The sequence below is a fragment of the Sphaerodactylus townsendi genome, linkage group LG03 (assembly GCF_021028975.2).
Source record: "Sphaerodactylus townsendi isolate TG3544 linkage group LG03, MPM_Stown_v2.3, whole genome shotgun sequence".
NCBI lineage: Eukaryota > Metazoa > Chordata > Lepidosauria > Squamata > Sphaerodactylidae > Sphaerodactylus > Sphaerodactylus townsendi.
The window spans coordinates 34,258,816-34,278,300 of NC_059427.1; the positions used below are offsets into that span (position 1 = coordinate 34,258,816).

General features: G+C 44.2%; 1 protein-coding gene across 10 annotated transcripts in view; it reads right to left on the bottom strand.

Moving 5' to 3' along the window:
* Nucleotides 1-19,485, bottom strand: part of FRMD4B (FERM domain containing 4B) — a 287,088-nt gene that overhangs the window by 78,076 nt on the left and 189,527 nt on the right. For 8 of the 10 annotated variants that reach the window (XM_048489959.1, XM_048489957.1, XM_048489960.1 and 5 more), the window contains 2 exons: nucleotides 14,738-14,794; nucleotides 13,773-13,795 (listed from right to left, as the gene is read on the bottom strand). The exons of 1 other annotated variant lie outside the window; for it this stretch is intronic. In XM_048489959.1, the coding sequence (XP_048345916.1) occupies nucleotides 13,773-13,795; nucleotides 14,738-14,794 (80 nt within the window). Of the gene's footprint in view, nucleotides 1-13,772; nucleotides 13,796-14,737; nucleotides 14,890-19,485 lie in introns of those variants that run through there. One more of the 10 variants, XM_048489963.1, reaches the window with a different exon arrangement.

Here is a 19,485-nt window from a genome sequence, read left to right on the forward strand (position 1 = left end):
GAGAAATATATATATACACTAGAGCAGGGGTAGAGAACCTTTAACACTCAAAGAGCCATTTGGACCCTTTTTCCATGGGAAAAGAAAACACTTGGAGCCGCAAATAATTTTTGACATTTAAAATAAAGATAACACTGTATATATTGGGGTTTTTTACCCTACTCCACCCCCCATTCCTGAGAAGTTTGATGGATGCACCTGGCCTGCCACCTGCAGGGCTGGCAAGGATGGGGCCAATAGCTGGGCCGTACCGGCCGCTGGGAAAGCACCCGCCCTGCTCGAACAAGGCGGGCGAGAGGGGAAGCCCATGCACCGCTCCAGCCGGCCGCTGGAAAATTGGTGCTACCGCCCTGCTGCCCGCAGGTGGGTGGGCAAGGATGAAGTCATGGCTCGGCCTCACCTGCCACTGGGAAAGCGCCCGCCCCGCTCCAACAGGGCGGCTGCGAGAGGGTGCTCGCAGCGCGGCCCAGCCAGCTGAAGGCAATTGGTGCTTCACCCTGCCACCCGTATGGCAAGGATGAAGCCGGGCGCTTGGCTCGCGGGAGAGCCGAGAGTGTAAGGGGCAGAAGAGTCAAGATGCGACTCTCGAGCCGCAGGTTCCCTACCCCTGCCTTAGATTGTCAGTGGGTGAAGGCACTCCATACACACACAGAGAGAGAAACTCTACACAGACTCCATGTGTATTCTGGACTCCAAGAAAATGTGTAAACTGGAGTCATAGCACACGCATACCCACACACACGTGTGTGTTTATGTGACAATATATGTGGCTAATACTTAGATGGGAAACCACCACCAGGTTCATTGTACCGAGGAAGGAAATGGCAAACTGTCTCTGTTAACTTCTTGCCTTGAAAACCCTACTGGGTTGCCATAAGTCAAAGAACAACCAAAAACATTTAGAGCTTTCTTTGGCCGGGGGGCAGGGGGGGGCACTACTGATTGGCACTCAATCCCATCCAGAGCTAACAGGGAAAACTTTCAAGGTTCAAGAATAACCTTAGAGCAATAGATGTGGTCTCCAATGTATTAGATGGGAAATGAATCTGATCCCCTTTACCTGGGGATTTATTGTGATATAAGTGGGGTTATTAATGGTCTGCCTGATGTTTGAAGACTCTATCCTGAAGGCGACAGACTTGTTTTTGCTAACATTCATGGGTTCTTCCTCTCTGCACAAATGTCAGATTAGCCAAATTAGTGGTGGTTCTTTTGTGCAGTCGCAACAGTGAAAGGTTGTTATCATAGCCCTATGTGCTGATAACAAAGACACCGCATAATATACAATAGCAGATTTGGCATATCTACAAGGGAAAGGGACATCAGCATTAAAACAACTGTCCATGCTGTGTCTGCTGCACATAGTGAGCTCAGTCGAAGGACACAGGCAAGAGAAAGTGGGGAAAGCACAGAAATCATACAGTGAAGCGTGACACAATGGAACGCTTCCAATGCTTTTAGGTTTGTGTTGACTGTGTGTACAGTTATGTCACAATGGTCTAAATGGTTTCCTGACTCCATCAATGGAAGCTATTAGAGCGACCTAACTAGAGTGAATCACGAGTGATGAGATCAAACCAGCAACAGCGGCAGTAACCAAAATAACTTTTATATGGGACAACTTTTATCCAAATACTGCCGAGGCTTTGCAACAATAATCAAAAACAAAGCAGTGTCCCACAAAGAGTTGTGAAAATGTTTTCTTCCCGCAGCAGCTGCAGGTGTAGCATTAGTGTAATCCTAACCCTTGCCAGATGCCCAAACATCTACAAGGGACCGTGAGCTTACATCATAAGTGGCAATTTTTCTCTCTTGTGAGAGGAAAGGATGTTACCCTTCACTTTTACAATATGGTATCAAGTTTCTCTGTTTTCCAGGAATCCAAGAAACTTTTTGATGCTCTTCTTTATCACCTTACCACACCCTGTGCCAGGAAAAGAAACTGACAGGGCTCTGTCCTCAATCTGTTGAAGCCACAGTGTCCTACTGGTACTACCGTTGGTCCCTGACTGCCAGCATGGTTTAATGATCATCAGAGCTGGTTTAGACTCTCAGAAACTAAAATAAATTCTGGTGCGTCTCTATCTTTCAACAACAACAACAACAAAAACCACACCAGGTGAATGCAATGATGGATTTAGTCAGAAGGATCACACATTTTGCTTAAATCATGAGGTAACCTTATCAACCATAAGGAACACAAGATCTTACAATCTCACAACTTTAGGGTTCCTCAACTATTTCTTGTTTACTTGTGCACAGGATCAAATAGGGATTGGCTTCTCAGAATCCTTACAAACAGGTTTACTCTAGGTACTAACTTCCATTAGGAATCCCAGGTCCAGCTTCAAGGACAGGACAACCAGAAGAGGAAACAGAAAACAGGGCTCCCCAAAATGGAGAAGGCCATTCCTGAAGAAGAGCTTTCTCATATCTTTCACCCAACTGGTAGATTTGTCAATCCACACATTTCCACAAAAATATCTTACCCTTCCCCCAAGGGGCTCAGGATGATTTTCATGGTTATTCTATTGTCCACCCAATGTTAGATGGACAGATTAATGAGACAAGAGGTTCTCTGGGTCAGCAGAAAGGCAGACCTGGGACATAAAAGCTCTTCTGTCTTTGATTGGGTTACACTCCTATTGAAAAGTCAGGTTTGCAGTTTGGGAGTGCTATTCAACATAAAAGTCACCTTTGAAAACCAGTACCTGCAATGGTTCAGAGTGCTTTTGCCTAGCTTTGGCTAGTGCACCAATTATGCGTATTCCTGGGTCAGTCAGACCTAGTCATATGTCTTGGTTGAATATGGACTGGACTACTGCAATGCATTCTACTTGAGGCTACCCTTGAAGAGTGTTCAGAGGTTGCAGCTAGTGCTGAATGCTGCAGCTGGTCAGGGCCAGGAGTCTAGATTGCCCAACCCTGATTTTACAGCAATTACATTGATTACTAGTCCGCTCCCAAGTCCAATAAAAGTAGTGGTTTTGACTTTTAAACGTACATGTACATGGCTTGGGACAGATATCTTCTTTCATATGTTTTTGTCCAGGAACTGAGATCACAGAGATAACTATCCCATCAGTCAAAGAGCTTTTTTGATGTGTACACAAGAGTGGCCTTTTCAGTGGTAGCCCCACAATTATGGAACAAGCTCCCCTGTGAGGTGCACCTGCCCCCCCCCCCTCAATCTTTAGTAGACAGTTGAAGATAGTTTATTTAGAACCACATTTGGTTAAGTCTACAAGCAGTCCTGAGTTGTGATTTTAAATTCTGTTTTTTATGTTTTTTATGTATGTGTTTTATCTGAGCTAGGGAAGAAAGGTGGCTACTGTTTTAAACAAACAAAACAAAACAAACAAACAAATAAAAAGGAAGGATAGTTAGTGATAAAGAGGATCCAATGGATAATATGCGATCAGGATCTCTATGGCCCCTTCCGCACACACAAAATAATGCGTTTTCAAACCACTTTCACAACTGTTTGCAAGTGGATTTTGCCATTCCGCACAGCTTCTGTGGGAACGGATCAGAATGTGTATAAAAATTGTATTTAATCAAGTAACATGAAAGTCATAGAACCAAGGATTTGCAAAGAATCAAAATGGGAGCGTCTGTGTAAGTGACCAGCAAAAGCCTGCAGTTTTGCAGCAGGTCAAAAAGGCATGTTACCAGCTTGCTAGTGACTATGCAAACAAGCAAGATAACATCTTTAGTATCTTGTAACTACAGGTTACTACGTGACAGAAGACAAATGCAATTTATAACTTTGGTTTTTGGGGTTAGAAATGAATGTGATTAGTTAAATCAACAAGTGTTTTTCTATATAGTTAAATGAACACATAAATGATAAGGAGAAATTCACATGTATTAGTACTTTACTATAATTCTATTGTGTTAGAATCAGTGTATGTATAACTCTTTTAAAATGTTAGAAACATTTCATGCTGGTAAAGGGAAGTTTTATGATCTAGAAGTATGTAGATTCAAACCTGCAATACCCTGCAGGGGATAGCTCTCTCTGGGAGAAACTTAGCAAAACGGGTTTTTCTTGGAGACAGCAAGCTAGTTTTATGGCTGCCCTTTGTATATGCCTAGAAGGCCATGCACTAACAGCATGTAGCGTTTGACGTAGAATACAGGCTGCCTTCATGTGACCAGGAGACAGATCTGACCAATGGGGTTTGACCACACATGCTTGTAGCACGTGAAAGGAGTATGCGTTAATACGTGAGTAAGGGGATGGATTGTGTGACGTTTTTGCATCTATAAAAATTAAGGCTCTTTCTCTACTGGCCGTGCCTCCTTCGAGAGCCACCCGGGAGGGGTAACCTCCTGTAACGATCTAAATTCTGTGTCTATCACTCGAGGGCACCTGGGGCGTGTCTCTCCCTCGGGAGAGTTCACATTCTGTAATGTTCTAAATTCTGCTAAGTAAAAACTGTCTGTTTGTTTCTAATGTCAGATGTCTTTTGCTTTTATTTCTAACTTAGTTTTTCTTAAAACTAACTCAGCTGTGTAGGACCAGAAACGCGATCCTGGCCCCACAGCTTCAAAGAGCATTGAAAGCAGTTTGAAAGTGCATTATTCTGCATGTGCGGAATGAGCCTTTGATTTTCTCATGTACATGCTAAAATTCAGGTGGGGAATGATTAGAACAGAGCAATATCCAGTGAAGTAGGGCATCCGATATGGATGAATAGTTAAATCCACACTCTCCCCTTCAGCCTTCCAAGAAAGAGCGCTCAAATACCCACAGCCGCCACGTCTGCTCCCTTTCCCCCACAATAGACAGGGGAAGCTGTGCGCTGGCTTAACAAGCTGAAGGGAGCAAAGAATGCGATTAACACTCCAGTGGAACACAATCGGCTGATTCACGTCAAGGCAAGAGACCAGATTAAGGCCCAACTAGACAGTGCCTCAGCATACATACAAAAGAGCTCACTTTCAGCACTATGTAATTGGTCTTGACCTTGTCCTGTCTACTTGCATTAGGCAACGCTTCTCATGGGCTACTTTTATTTATACAGCATCAGTGACATACACCAGTGCTTTACAAGAGTTCTGAAACAAAAAAAAAAAGGAGCTCCCTGCCTCCAAGGATGTTAGAGTCTGCAAATTCTAACACTGGGAGGAAAATTCAGGGAGGCGCTTTTTCGGATCTGGTCCCAGCCTGGTGGAATGCTCTTTCGGGTGAGACCCAGGCCCCGAGAGACCTTTTACAGTTTCACAGGGTCTTGAAGATGGCGCTGTTCTGCCAGGCCTATGACTGAGGGCCACAACTGTACCCAACTGACTGTCCTCCTGTCCTTCTCCCTTTCCTTGTCATTTTCTTTTGTCTTACTTTGAGCCTAGTTCAACAGTCTATATTTACTGTTAATTAATTCCCCCTCTGGTTGAGTTACTGTAGTAATTCAAGGTGCCGGGATTTTGTATGGCAGTGGTTGGTTTTGGTATGTTTGTTTAACTGTTGCAAGCCGCCCTGAACCCATCTGATGGGGAAGGACGGCCTACAAGCCTAATGAATAAAAATAAACTAAAATGTGAGTAAATGAAACTCCTTGTATTTAGGATTTAATTTGGACATAACGATCTTGCTTCCTGGGCAGAGGAGTAGCTAATAAACTGGCGCTCGGTGCAAGCAGTCTATATTTTCCTCACTCTCGCATGGCCCCCCCCAGGGCTCCTGCCCTCTTTCCCCTCTTCCTTCACTTACCTTAGTTTTTATTCTTTTCCTAGAACGCCAGGCTGGTGGTCTATTCACAGTTCAGGCTTAAAAACGGCCTGATGGGAACTATTCTTCCCAGGAGTCCTTGTGAGCCCCAAGGTCTCCTGGGAACTGTAGTTCCTCAGGCTGTTTTTAGCCTGTACTGTGAACAGTCCTTTTTTTCAGCCTGAAAAAGCTCTAGGAAAAGGAAAGGAACTAAGGTAAGTGTGGGAAGGGCTTCGTGGGGGGGCGCTGCAGGGGGGTCGGGGGAAGGGGGAGGGTCCTGGGGAAGGAGGAGGGGTCAGGGGAATTTTGCACCCTGGGGAAGGAGGAGGGGTCGGGGGAACTGTGCGCCCGGTGCATGGCACACACATCCCGTCCACTGGTAGCCCCACCTCTGTTCCTGGGAGATGGAAGATTGTCCATCTTTCAGGCAAAAAAGTATTATTTCTAGTCTATATAGCAGTCAGTATGCTACCAGCGCAATCATAAGCCCATTGAATTCAATGGACACAGAAGGCTTTTTAACTCTCCTTAGGACTGTACTGTAATGGTACCAAATAAATGGGAGAGAGAACTAGCAAAAGTACCTAGCACTTAACAACAGGAGCTCTCAAAACAATCCACTATTTTAAACTGACTCACTCATCAAAAATTATAACACCATTCTTTTAAATATAATTTTGGATGACAAGCTGATATGGATGAAGGTATTCCTTGTGTTTACACTTTTCCTTTGCCTGATATGGGGACTCCTCACTCATGGTTAAACAGACAGACTTATTTACCAAAAGAATTTGAAATTTTGCAAAACACTGTCCAAATCACACTGAAGAAGTTCATAGTGAAATGTACAACTGTTGATTAGGGTCATGATGAATTAAGTAGACAGTTCGTTCATTGTAAGCTAGGGATTGCAGTAGATGAAAAAAAGAGAGAGAGAAAACAGAAAAAGAGAAAAAACCCGAGTGTGTCCTTTCGCACATGCAGAATAATGCACTTTCAATCCACTTTGCAGCTGGATTTTACTGTGCGGAATAGAAAATACATTTGCAAACAATTGTGAAAGCGGACCAAAAGTGCACTATTCTGCATGTGTGGAAGGGGCCTTAGACTTGCTCTCAATACAATATGGCAATTCTGGTTCTGACTGTGCAAGTAACAGCAACCTCCCTGCCCACCTGCCCCCGGTTTGCTCTTCATCCTCAAACACACACACAAGTAGTCATTTTAACTCGATCAAGTCACCATGTGTCAACCATTTTCAGCATAATCATGTATAGATTATTTTTTGAAAATATTTGATATTGCCAGCCTGGACTATTTATATGCCCATAGTCCCAGTTCCACCATTCCAATTAAAGATTCTCCACATATCCCATCATTCATTTAAAGAACTCATTGCCACAAGATGTGGTAACAATGGCTACTAGCCATTCATATACTGCTTGGGGAGGGACAACCAACCTCTTTGGGGAATACAGTGCTTGCTAGATGCATCCTTAGTTTAAAGCAACAGTCTTATAAATTCAGGCATCGGCAGGGCCTCTTCTTGAGTGTCTGGAGGCTGGTTGTCAGGGGTGATATTGTACTGTGACAACCCTGAGGAAGCTAGCTCCATGCCCATTTTTAACCAAGATGCCTTGGAATAGTCATTTGCTCTGGCTGTTTCTTTTAAAAAAAAGGAATCTGAAGTGATTTGAGCCCCTTGGGGTCAACCGTCAGGTTATGTGGTCTGTTTCCTTGCTGCTGAACTATACTTGAGACTGAAGAATGTGTCTGTGTAAATCTTGATCTATTTATGCCTATTAAAGGTTAATAAAGATAAAGATAAAGACACTTTGTAACTGGCAGCAATTTTAAGGGCTTGCGCTGATTTCCCCCCACTACCTCCACATGAGCGGCACATTTGGTGAACTGAATTTGTTCCCCCACTCATCCACCTGAAGTCTGCTGGGCGACCTTGGACCAGTCACAGTTCTCTCAGAACTCTCTCAGCCCACCCACCTCACAAGGTGCATGTTGTGGGGAGAAGAAGGGAAGGGGTTTGAAAGCCGCTTTGAGACTCCTTGCAGGAGAGAAAAACAGGGTATAAATCCAAACACTTTTTTTTAAAGCCAGTTCAGATTTATGAGGGAACCAGCTGTTTCACCACAGCACTGTTGTGGCTTTTTAAAAACTAGAGAAACTCTTTCCTTTGAACAGTTTCCCTGTGGTACCATGTCTAAATTAAATGTCTTTCAAGCAAATTTGGAATGTGAGACCACTACCGTTGTTCAGCATTTATACAGTACATCAAACTACATGCTGCACAAATTACAGAACTATGAAAATCCATATTCCTTTTGTCTAATGTAGAAATGCCTTGGCAATCAAGGTGGCACATCAATCTGCAGGACATAGTTTTAAACACACCACTTCCTCTCACAAACTGTGTTTATCACCCATTTAACTATAGCCCCTCTGTTCCCCCGCACTTGTCAGCTATCAGGAATTCATTACGCTGTCTGTGTTATGCTATACCAGGCACTAGTTATCTTTGCAACCCATGGGCTGCAATAGGAATCCAGTATGTCAGCTATTTAAAGAAAATGGAAGCTTTCCTGGCACCAATTTAATTAACTTTCAACGGAGTATGCATGACTTGGTCTGAGCTCAGAGAAACCTTGACACTGGAATATGAGATTACCTGTCAGAAAATAATCTATTAATAGGGGTGATGCACATAATACTGTATATAATATATGTACAACAATCCAGGCATATTTATTCAGAGGTAGGCTGATGGGAGGGGGATGCTAAGTGACAAACCTCCAAAGGTCCTAGTCACCTTGGGGATCTGGACACAGTACTACTGGTGCTCACCTGTAAAGTGAAGTGGACCTTTTATGCAGGGAAGGGAAGGGTGCAGTAGGTCCTCCCAACTCATCAAGCTTCTCCTATCCTTTTGCTGGAATCTTGGAAAAGAAATAAGCTTTTTGTCTCTGGCTTTCCTGTCATGTCATCGCATTCTGCCTCAGGACCCATTTTGGGGTATTAATATTGTTTTTTTGGCCGTTCATAGGGTCTGGATCTATGCACCTGCCCTGGATGAGCATTAAACCATAGAATCTCCAGTGATTCTGAGTGCAACATGATGTCGCTTCTGGATTTTCCCTGGAAGTAACAACACATTGTGCCAGTGTTTTTTTTTTTTTAAACTGCTGCAGGCAACAAAGGCAGCAGGCAACAAAGGTGGGCTGGCAGGAGGCCTCCTGCCATATCCTAGGATGTGCTGTGATAAAGTCCTTGGTTATAGACCTGAGAGAATATCCCCCCTCCCAATTTATAAATTAGCTAATCTTTTTAAAATTCTGAATTAGAGATCCATGCTGCTCAGAGCTTATGGCTAACTCCACCAATAAAATGTTTGCTTTTTCTAAAAAACAAACACACCCCAAAACAAAAATTCCCTCATCTGGGAAACTTTCCATTCAAAACTCCTCTGCCCAAAATTCCCTGGCAAACTCCACGAAATTCTGCCTCTTTCAAGTAGGTCATGCTGGTGCCAAACCTCTCTGGCTTTAAGCTACTACAGAGCTTTCAAATTATGTTTGAAAACAAACATTGTTTACCACCCCCCTCCCCCACCCAATATAACATCAGTGCCACCATCCCTCAGGCACTGCTGTTTCATTAGCAGCATACAATATTCTGTGTATACAGCTGATTAGTACACAAGCTGATGCCTGGGTATGACCCAGGCTTTGGATAAGAAAAAATCTGTTTCTTTCCCGTCAACAGCTCTGATTCACAGGTCAGAAAAAGTTCCCACTCAACAATCCTGCCCTGACCAGCAGCGTGTCATTTTCTCAGTTCTGGAGATTAGAAACAAAACCATCAATCCCACATTTTTTTTAAAAAAGAAAAATCTGAAAATGGCCAAAATGGTTAGGGTTGGAAAAAGAAAAGGTACTATCGGATTCCATTTTTAAAACAAAACTCCTATGTGGCGTGACTTTTAAAAAGTTCGTTCCTCAAGTTAGCTCTCTAAAATGACAGAATGTAGTATTGACGTTTAAAACAATTTTAACTCCCCCCCCCCCCGGCCCCCAAATAAAAGCCTTGTCAGTCAAAGTCTTGGGAGGCCTGAAACGTTTATTGTCAAAACTCGGTTCCAAACAGCCCTCTCTTTCTGAACCCAGGTCAGATATCAACAGACTGTCCTGTGTAAAACATGTGCTTCCCACCTGCCACTTTGCCAACTGTCCCAACATGGAATCAATGCAGTTATTGTGTCGCCTGAAGACTCACTGCAGCCCCCTCCCCCAACAAACCACTGTCAATGTTGGGGCAACTCTACTCTGTCTCAGCAAAAGTAAAAAAAAAAACCCACAAAATTATAACTGCATTTGCCACATGTTGGACCCAAAGGGGACAGAGCATAGTCGGGAACTAAGTCACAATCAGGGCTGGAAAGCCAGTCAATTATTTAGGTTGCTCAATAATTAAGAACCTTAAAAATGTGATGCTGATTAAGCAGACAGGATTTTTAAAATGTTAATTGTTTTTCACGCAAGACTGGGCAACCCACAAATGGTGGCACCCCTTGGCCTTCTAGCTTCCTTCTAATTCACACAAGGACACTGTGACTCTTGCAGTCAGTGATGTGAATGGGATTAGAAAGCTACAACTCTGCTTAGGATTGTATTATTAGCATCCTACTTAGGCCCATGCATGGGGGCTCAGGATATGAGGGGTAGATGGGTACATGATCACATGTTGCTCACATTGTCAAATATGGGGGCGATAACTTCTTTGGAGAGCCCAACACCTGGGAGCAATCTAGCTAAAACTATACTAGGTGGTTCAGAAACTCCTGAATGTTAGGGATTGTCCCAGGGGGGACACTAAGTAGCTGGTCAGCCTCACCCTCAGCACTCCCACTAGAAGATAAAACAACAAGAAGAAGAATTTGGTTTTTGATACCTCACTTTTCTCTGCCTTGAGGAGTCTCAAAGTGGCTTACAATCACCTTCCCTTCCTCTCCCCACAAAAGGAGGAGGAGGAGGAGTTTGGATTTATATCCCCCCTTTCTCTCCTGCAGGAGACTCAAAGGGGCTTACAATCTCCTTGCCCTTCCCCCCTCACAACAAACACCCTGTGAGGTAGGTGGGGCTGAGAGAGCTCCAAGAAGCTGTGACTAACCCAAGGTCACCCAGCTGGCGTGTGTGGGAGTGTACAGGCTAATCTGAATTCCCCAGATAAGCCTCCACAGCTCAAGCGGCAGAGCTGGGAATCAAACCCGGTTCCTCCAGATTAGATACACGAGCTCTTAACCTCCTACGCCACAGGCACCTTGTGAGGCAGGTGGGCCTGAGAGAGTTCTGAGAGGACTGTGACTAACCCAGCAGGCTTCATGAGGAGGCGAGGGGAATCAAATTCAGCTCTCCAGATTAGTTTGCCACTGTTAACAACTACACCATGCTGACTTTCACTGGAAACAAAGAACCGCGGGCTTGTCGAGGCTATGAACGGAACTCAGAGCTCTAACAGCAGTCTAGTGACCTAAGGAACTATACTGGTCTTCTCTCAGCCATGTGTGGTTCTTGTCTACTGAGAGATATTTTCATATACAATGTACTGACATTCACACCATTCGGTCCTTAATATGAATTCTAGCAGCCTGCAGAAGGAAGTACATCAAACGCACCAAACTGATGAGTCAAAGCTTGCTATGGACTGGTTCATACATGATGTACATAAACTGCTCATCATTTGGTTACTCAGCACATGATGGCTGGCAGCCGAATGTGTGAAGCAAGTTCAGTGAAAAGTACTGTTGCTCAGGGCTGACTCACATATTACTAGGAGCAGCTTGGGATGGGAACTATTTCCTGTAGCTGTTTCCCATGCTGTCCTAGAAATCACGTGGAAAGAGTTCATTGTGTGAACCTATCGAGGGAGACCATTCAGCTCAGTACTGACTGTTCTGATCAGTAGTGGCTCTTCAGATAACCTGAAATTCTATAAACGGAAGCTCTCAGGCTTACTCCAGGGCACCTGATCAAAAGAACTGGCAACAGGGCAGTGATGCAGGTATAATTTTTATGGGGTGGGTTCGGGGGCAGGGCCAACCCACACCCACCCCTGGGGTGGGGGCATGGCCACACCTCCCAAGCCCCGCCCCCAGCCTAAGTGCTTAGAAAAGCAGTTCTCTGAGGCTAGGGATAGCAGACTCCCCTGCCCTGCCCCCCCCCCCCCGCCACCGACTGGGCTCCCAGCTGGCAGTCCCGTCTCCCCTCCCCTCCGGGCAGAGGTGTAGCTAGGGAAAATGGAGTCGGGTGCAAAATCTGAGTTTTGCGCCCCCCCCCCCAATGGGTGGTCATTGTGTTGCTGGAATCCACCCCAAACAGCATCACTTTCAATGCTGTTTAAACTAGGGAGCCCAGATTCTCCTTTTAAATCCACCTTAAAGGGAGAATCTGGGATCCCCAGTTAAAACAACATTGAAAGTGATGCTGTTTTGGAGTGGATTATCCCCCACCCTGAAACAACATTATTTTCAATGTTTAAACTGGGAACCTCAGATTCTTCTTTTAAATCCATGCCGAAGGGGGATTTAAAAGGAGAATCTGGGGAAATTTGGGGGGTGCCTGCTGTCAGGGGTGCAATTGTTAAGCTAGAAGCACCAAACTTTCAGGGTATCTTTAGAAGACTGTCCTGATAATACTACCTGAGTTTGGTGAAGTTTGGTTCAGGGGGTCCAAAGTTATGGACCCTCAAAGGTGTAGCCCCCATCTTCTATTAGCTCCCATTGGAAACAATGGGGGATGAGGGACCCCCTGAACCAAACCTTGCCTAACTTGGGTGGTATCATCAGGAGAGTCTCCAAAAAACTCCCTGAATTTTTGATGCTGCTAGCCTAAAAGCTGCGTCCCCTGCAGGCCAAAAACTAAAAACACTAAAAAGTACAAAACAATACAAACGGGGGCGGAGCTTTTGACATTTAATGGGGGGGTTGAACCCGGGAACCCCCCCCCCCTTACCTACGTCCTTGCAACAGGGGATGGGAAAGACCTCTGCCTGAGACCCTGGAGAGTTGCTGCCAATCTGCATAGACAACACAGACCTTGACGGCCTGACTGATGGTCTGATTCTGTATATGGCAGCTTTGTATATGTAATAAGCAATGTTTTGCCAGTAGCCAACCCACGAAGGGGTTACAAAAACCGCTGTCGTACAATCATCAATTCTGCCTTGCCTCTATGTCCCCTTGTTGTTGTAGCAGCACCGTAAACAAGCTATCTCTCTTTTGCGCAAGGCAGGCTGAAGTAAAACATTAACATGACTACAGCTGACCTTTTGAATTTCTGTTTGTTCACTAGGCCACACTAATTACGCTCTCCCGCACTCCCTCCCACTTTGTAGTTCAGACATTTGTTTTTCCTTTTTATTCTTTTGCCTCTCCTGAAGTGGCTGCCAATAACAGGTAGAAATCGGGGGCAAACGGGCCACTCTGTGCGTTACTGGGAAGAACTAAGCCCACCGAGCTCAAAGCCTCTCTCTAGCCACAATACGACTGTCAAGTCAAGAGCATGACGAGTGAGGCCCCCATGGGGCAGCTGCAAAAGAAACCTTGCCCACAGAGCTCCAAAGCAGGCACCTGACAAACTTCATCTTTCCGGGCACACATCAGGGCTATTCACAAGGTGGGGTCACGAGGAGGTTCAGATCTTTTAAAAAAATGAAAAATAAAAGAAACAAGAGGGATGAAGGAGCCTGCAGAATGCACAAAACGCTGGTATTGTTCATTCAAGTTCCGCCTTATTAGAGCTTAGCTAATGTAAGCAAGCAGGTTATGGCAGGGAAAGAGAACCGTCTGATTCACACCCCATTCACAAAGGAATCTCATCCCAGTTCCCCTGGGACCGATTTGGTGCTGGGGATTTTGCTCCCGCGCCTGCGTTTAGTTAGCTCCCCTAATGGTGAACTTCGTAGAAAGATCCTTTTTAAGTGATGCAGAGTAAATTGAACAAGCACAGTCTTTCAGTTAGCTGATGCTGAAAAAGGGAAATGTAATTACCTGGAATAGTCCCCCTTAGCTTCCTACGGTTGGGAGGAAAAAAAGCAAAATAAGGTTAAAGTGCTCCCTCTTTTTCTAACAACGTGTGTCAAATGTAGATACCATATCACCTAATAGGTATTTCTTTGCTTTATTAAAACAAACCACCGGTATGCATGGCCTCTCTCGCAGTCTAAAGAATATTACTGGTTTTACACAGTTATTTTCTTTTAAAGTAATGATGTTATTCCAAAAGTACCAGGGAGCTGATCCTTGGTCTGTTCAGCTGCACCCACTCAGAAACCAAAATCACAGGGGAAATCACCACCCCTTGTTAAAGTGTTCTGGGTTAGTCCAAAACAACACCATAAAGTCACAGCGAGCACCAGTCTGCTGATTTGTTTTGTCAGCGGAGACCCGGCAGTGTTACGTGAAAACATGTTAAGCGGTAAGACAAAACCCCTGCAAACATGGCAAACTATCAAGGTTAACCGCAAGAAATTAAGCTATGTATTAAAAGGAACTTGACCGAAGTGGGTATAGATCCCTGGCTTGTTTGTTTTAACCAAACATATTGTATTTAAGGCTTTTTTTGGTAAGCTCAAATTACAAGAGAAGCCTCTGCATTCAGCATCATGACTGTATTTTTCTTCCTCTCTAATATAGTTACATATCATGTGCATTAAGGAGGAAAAAATATATTAAACTAGAACTACATTGAGAGGATGTAGCTTATCCCAATCACCCTCTGGGGGGAAAAAGTTTTCCTCCACTGTTCTCCTACTTCACCACAAATGCTGACATATTAATATCTCTCCCCTTAGCCTTATGGCTATACACATAAACAATAAATGGATTTTTGGGGACAAGGGGGAGTTGAGTAGATATTTACATATCATAAGTATATGCCAATGGTTGCAAAAATGCCAAAGTGAAGGCACACTAGAAAATGCAAATAAAACAGAATTTATGAAAAAAAAACTTACCTGCAAAATCAAAGCAGCTAATCTGAAGACTGTCTCACTTTCCACCTCAATATGTCCCTATTCAAATTAAGAGGAAAATATTAGGAAGACACTGGGATGCCCCCCTGGGGCTAGACTGAATGTGTTAGTCTGTCACTACTCTGGTTTTCCTTCAATTGCAGGCCATACCATTGTGACAGAAGGGGTGGATGTAATTTGAGCTGTAAAGTTTCCGGCACTAATAGGGCTTCCCAGAGAAAGTCAGCAAAATCATTCTGCAAAAAGGGAGGACCCAGAAGACCAGAGGAAGCCGACATGTGGATCTGACTGACTACTTTGATGAATCACACCTTTACCGTATAAACCTATCACATCCAGGCCCTGCAGGTCTCCCAAGATCCAGATTCCTAACCAAAATACTTCTGTCCTCGGGTGCGCACTGTGTTCCATACAGATGAAATTACACACATTGATTTGAGATATAAAGTAAAAAAAAAACTGTGTTGGTTCGTATCAAAATCCAAAAACAAGAGGGAAGGGGATAGATTTCAGGCCATGATCTTATGACCCCCTTTTTTGCATCCTGGTTTTGAATATCTGAGTTAGCTTTTCCCGTCGCAAAACACTTAATTGATTTCTAGTTAAATGTGTAGAATAGGGCATGAAAACACTTCCATGTACTATAGGCACTGGTTATTTGTAAAGTACTAAACAACTTGAATGTACGAGTGATATTTCTAATCCACATCTGTTTCTTACAACAATACCTGCTCTCCCCACAGAGGAGACTATTACAATTTACATTTCGTAAGTGAGGGTATTTGAAGAGAAAGTTCATATTGTGAGGGTGGGAAATTGTATCAGTGGGAGATTTGTAAACAGTTTTCCAGCACTGCATTAAACGTAAAAACAACAGCAAAGGATCCAGTTCAAACTGGAGCTATAACTGCTGGAGTTTTTTTTTTTTTTTTAAGAGCTATAAGGGAAAATATAAAAGATTTCCAACGTGTGTTTATACATTTATTTGGCTGGGCAAATGGGAAGGGGGAGCGAGGAGGAGAGGGGAAAATCTGAATCCAGAGAAGGGGGGAGAGGGGGAATAGGGGAACACCCCCTTCACCAATGCCATGACTGTGATGTTTTCCTTTATGCCTTAGAGAGGTATTCACAAATCTCCACACACTATAACAACTGTGCTCCTGAGGAAAAAGTAATCTGCTATGTTTGTCAACTTTATGTTTATTTATTAGTTTACTGGTTTGATCATGGAAACTGTGTTCAGGCAGATACTCAAGGAAGGTTGGGGTCAAAAAAGCCAGATGACTTCAGAGGGAGCCCAACATCTTCTTTAAAAATAGCCTTACACTCTCCTTCTCACTCTCCTTCTCTTGCCCCATGACTTTCCAGGTTCTGCACTGCTTTGCTACATCCTTACTCAGGTTGCAGAATGTTCTAGAAATCAAAAGTTGACATGACTTGTCCAAGGAGTATCTATGGCTAAATAGAGATTTGCACTCAAGTCTCCCCTGTCCAAGTTACAATAGGTTGCCTAATGAAGTACATTTGCTCTTTTTCAACACGGCGGATTTACTTTCAGTGGAAAGCAGAAGCTACACATCATATTGGCACGCCTTCCATGGAGCAAGTGATAACTCATTACAGATTAATCTGGAATAAAGAATGATCTTGATTACAAAGAAGAGAATGCACAAAATAGATTCTCTGGCCATTTTTTTAAAAATTATATAAAGCACTCACAATCACAAAACTGCAGCCCTAAGCATTATCACTGATGAGAAACCTTTCTACAGATTTATGCATTTAATGAAACAGACTTGGGAGGAGTTTACCATACTTTAAGTACCATGAATGTATGAGAACCTGATTAAATAAAATGCTTCATCCATCCATCCATCCATCCATCCATCCATCCATCCATCCATCCATCCATCCATCCATCCATCCATCCATCCATCCATCCATCCATCCATCCATCCATCCATCCATCCATCCATCCATCCATCCATCCATTCCTCGAGCCCTTTGGGGGTGAGGCGGCCTATAAATCTAACAAACAAACAAACAAACAAACAAACAAACAAACAAACAAACAAACAAACTCATTCATTCATTCATTCATTCATTCATTCATTCATTCATACATACATACATACATACATACATACATACATACATACATACATACATACATACATACATACATACTCACTCTGCTTTTTTCCCTGATGGAAACCCAAAGAGGTTACAGCATCATTCCTTCCCCCAGTTTATTTTCACAACAACTTTGTTAGGCCAAAGCAGTGAGTGAAAGATGGGCTCAAAGTAACCCTGTGACTATGAACAACTACACCATGCTAGAAAATTGAAACTGGGCTTCCTAGTTCCCAGAAACAAACTCAGTTCATCTAAGCTGCTGAACTGGGTTGCCCTAATCCTTCAGGTGACCTTGGGCTAGCCACAGTTCTCTCCGAACTCTATCAGCCTCACCTCACAAGGTATCTGTTGTTGGGGGGAAGGGAAGGCAATTTTAAGCTGCTTTGAGATTTCACTGGGTAGAGAAAAACAGGGTATAAAAACCCACTCTTCTTCAACTCCTCTTCAAATATTGGTCCAACATTCTAACCACTATATCAAACTAACCAAACCTGCACTGAAAGAGTTACTGAAACTCATAAGGAATGCAATTCCTGTGCCTGGAATGCTGCAGAAGAGAGGATTTCAGCAAACTTAGTTTCTCCTGTGGTAGTGCTGCGTTGATGATTTGTCTCTGTTTTCTGTGACTCTATTACAAGCGCATGATCCTCCAATTTGGTAATTCTACCTGGCAAGCATCCATGTGGAAGGAGTGGCCAAGATGACACAGCTTTAGAAAAGAAAACAAAAAAGAAAAGAGTAGCACATTTAGCATTTCTGTCCTGCTACTTTAAGATTTGTGGGTATCCTCTGGTTTGATGGCATCAAGCCAATAGGGTATACAATAAGATGTATGCGGTTATGAATTCTGTGGGAACCTGTGGATATTAATGCAGAATGTAACACTGTGTATTCAATGAAACTGAGTTCACACAAAGTGGTTCAATGTACACTGAAAAACAAACACACAAATGGCATGTATATGAAAGTGAATCACTAATTTGGAGCCAAGTAGTCTATGCTCTGTTTCCCCTAAACAGGTAAAGACTTCATTAAGCAACTGTCTATTTCACAACTATGTATTTCCCAGCGTACTGTTCAAATTGTTGGTGTATTATGTTTACATATAAAATATTTATGCCTCGAGACAAGACATGGTGTGATGAGATGGGTTCTGTTTAGTTTCTCAGCTTCGGCAGAAAAGAAAAGAAGAAGACTCAGCACAAAGGGAACAGGCTCAGCACTTGTACGCATGGACTTTATTTATTCTTCCAGATACATTCTTCCACTGAAGGATCAGTGGTAAGGTGGAAGAGGGAATAGTATGCTTCTGCATTAGAAAATAGTCCTGAATGAATGTGAGAATTATCATTCATTTTTAAGCACTGCCTTTGTCAAAACCATTACTGTATATTTAAACATAGCTTGGTGGGTAGGGGAGCAAGAACCCGTCAGGGAGAAACATCTTCAGGCCGCCTCGCCAATGAGGTGGGAGGTGGTTGCGACAGTGGGGCTCGGCAGGTGGGGGGAGCAGGAACCCGCCCGGGGGTCAGGGGGAGAAATCTTCAGGACACTTCGCTGATGAGGCAGGAGGCTGCAGCAAGGCTTGGCTGGTAGGGGGAGCAGGAGGATGAGAGGGAATGCACAGGCAGGCACAGGGGGCCAAATACACACACAGTCACTCCCACACACCACACCCAGCATCTTAAAGGGGAAGGAGTGACGGCCAAAGGTTAATGGAGGGGGAGGGAAGCAGAACTAGGTAGGCACTAGGATCAGAGGTGGGATCCAGCAGGTTCTCACAGGTTCCCGAGAGTAGGTTACTAATTATTTGTGTGTGCCGAGAGGGGGTTACTAATTGGTGATTTTGCCACGTGATTTTTGCCTTAGTTACGCCCCTCCTCTGCTCCTCAGCAGTAGCGCGCAGAACTTGAAGCAGTCTAGTGGGAGGTGCACCGGCGAGCATGGCAGCCTGCGCCTGCATGCGTTCGTTTCCCACCCAAGGACCGGCGCAGCGGCTGAGTCCTTGCCACAGCCCCGCCCAGCAATGCCCTGCCCCCAGAATGCCTGGCCACGCCCCCGTCATGCCCTGCCCAGCCCCACTGGCACTACACCACTGTCTGAATCCCACCACCATGGGAACCTGTTACTAAAATTTTTGGATCCCACCACTGACTAGGATCCAGGCAGAGTACTCTATGACAGAGAAGGTCCAGCATGTGGTGGATGAACATTCATCTGTACCAGGGGTAGGGAACCTGCGGCTCTCCAGATGTTCAGGAACTACAATTCCCATCAGCCTCTGTCAGCATGGCCAATTGGCCATGGCCAATTGGCCATGCTGGTAGGGGCTGATGGGAATTGTAGTTCCTGAACATCTGGAGAGCCGCAGGTTCCCTACCCCTGATCTGTACTTTAATCTTTCAGTAGAAAAGTGTATAATTATATTCAAAATGTCTGATAACCCCATTCAATGGAGGGGGGAAGGGCTTTAGGGAGCGGCACAGCCGTACACTAATGCATTTGCCCTTCCCAGTGGAGGTGGCAGATGTGCTGGTGGTGCTCATCCCTCAGCCCCATGTTGCAAAACCTGGAAGTCTAGGTTGCGGTGGGGG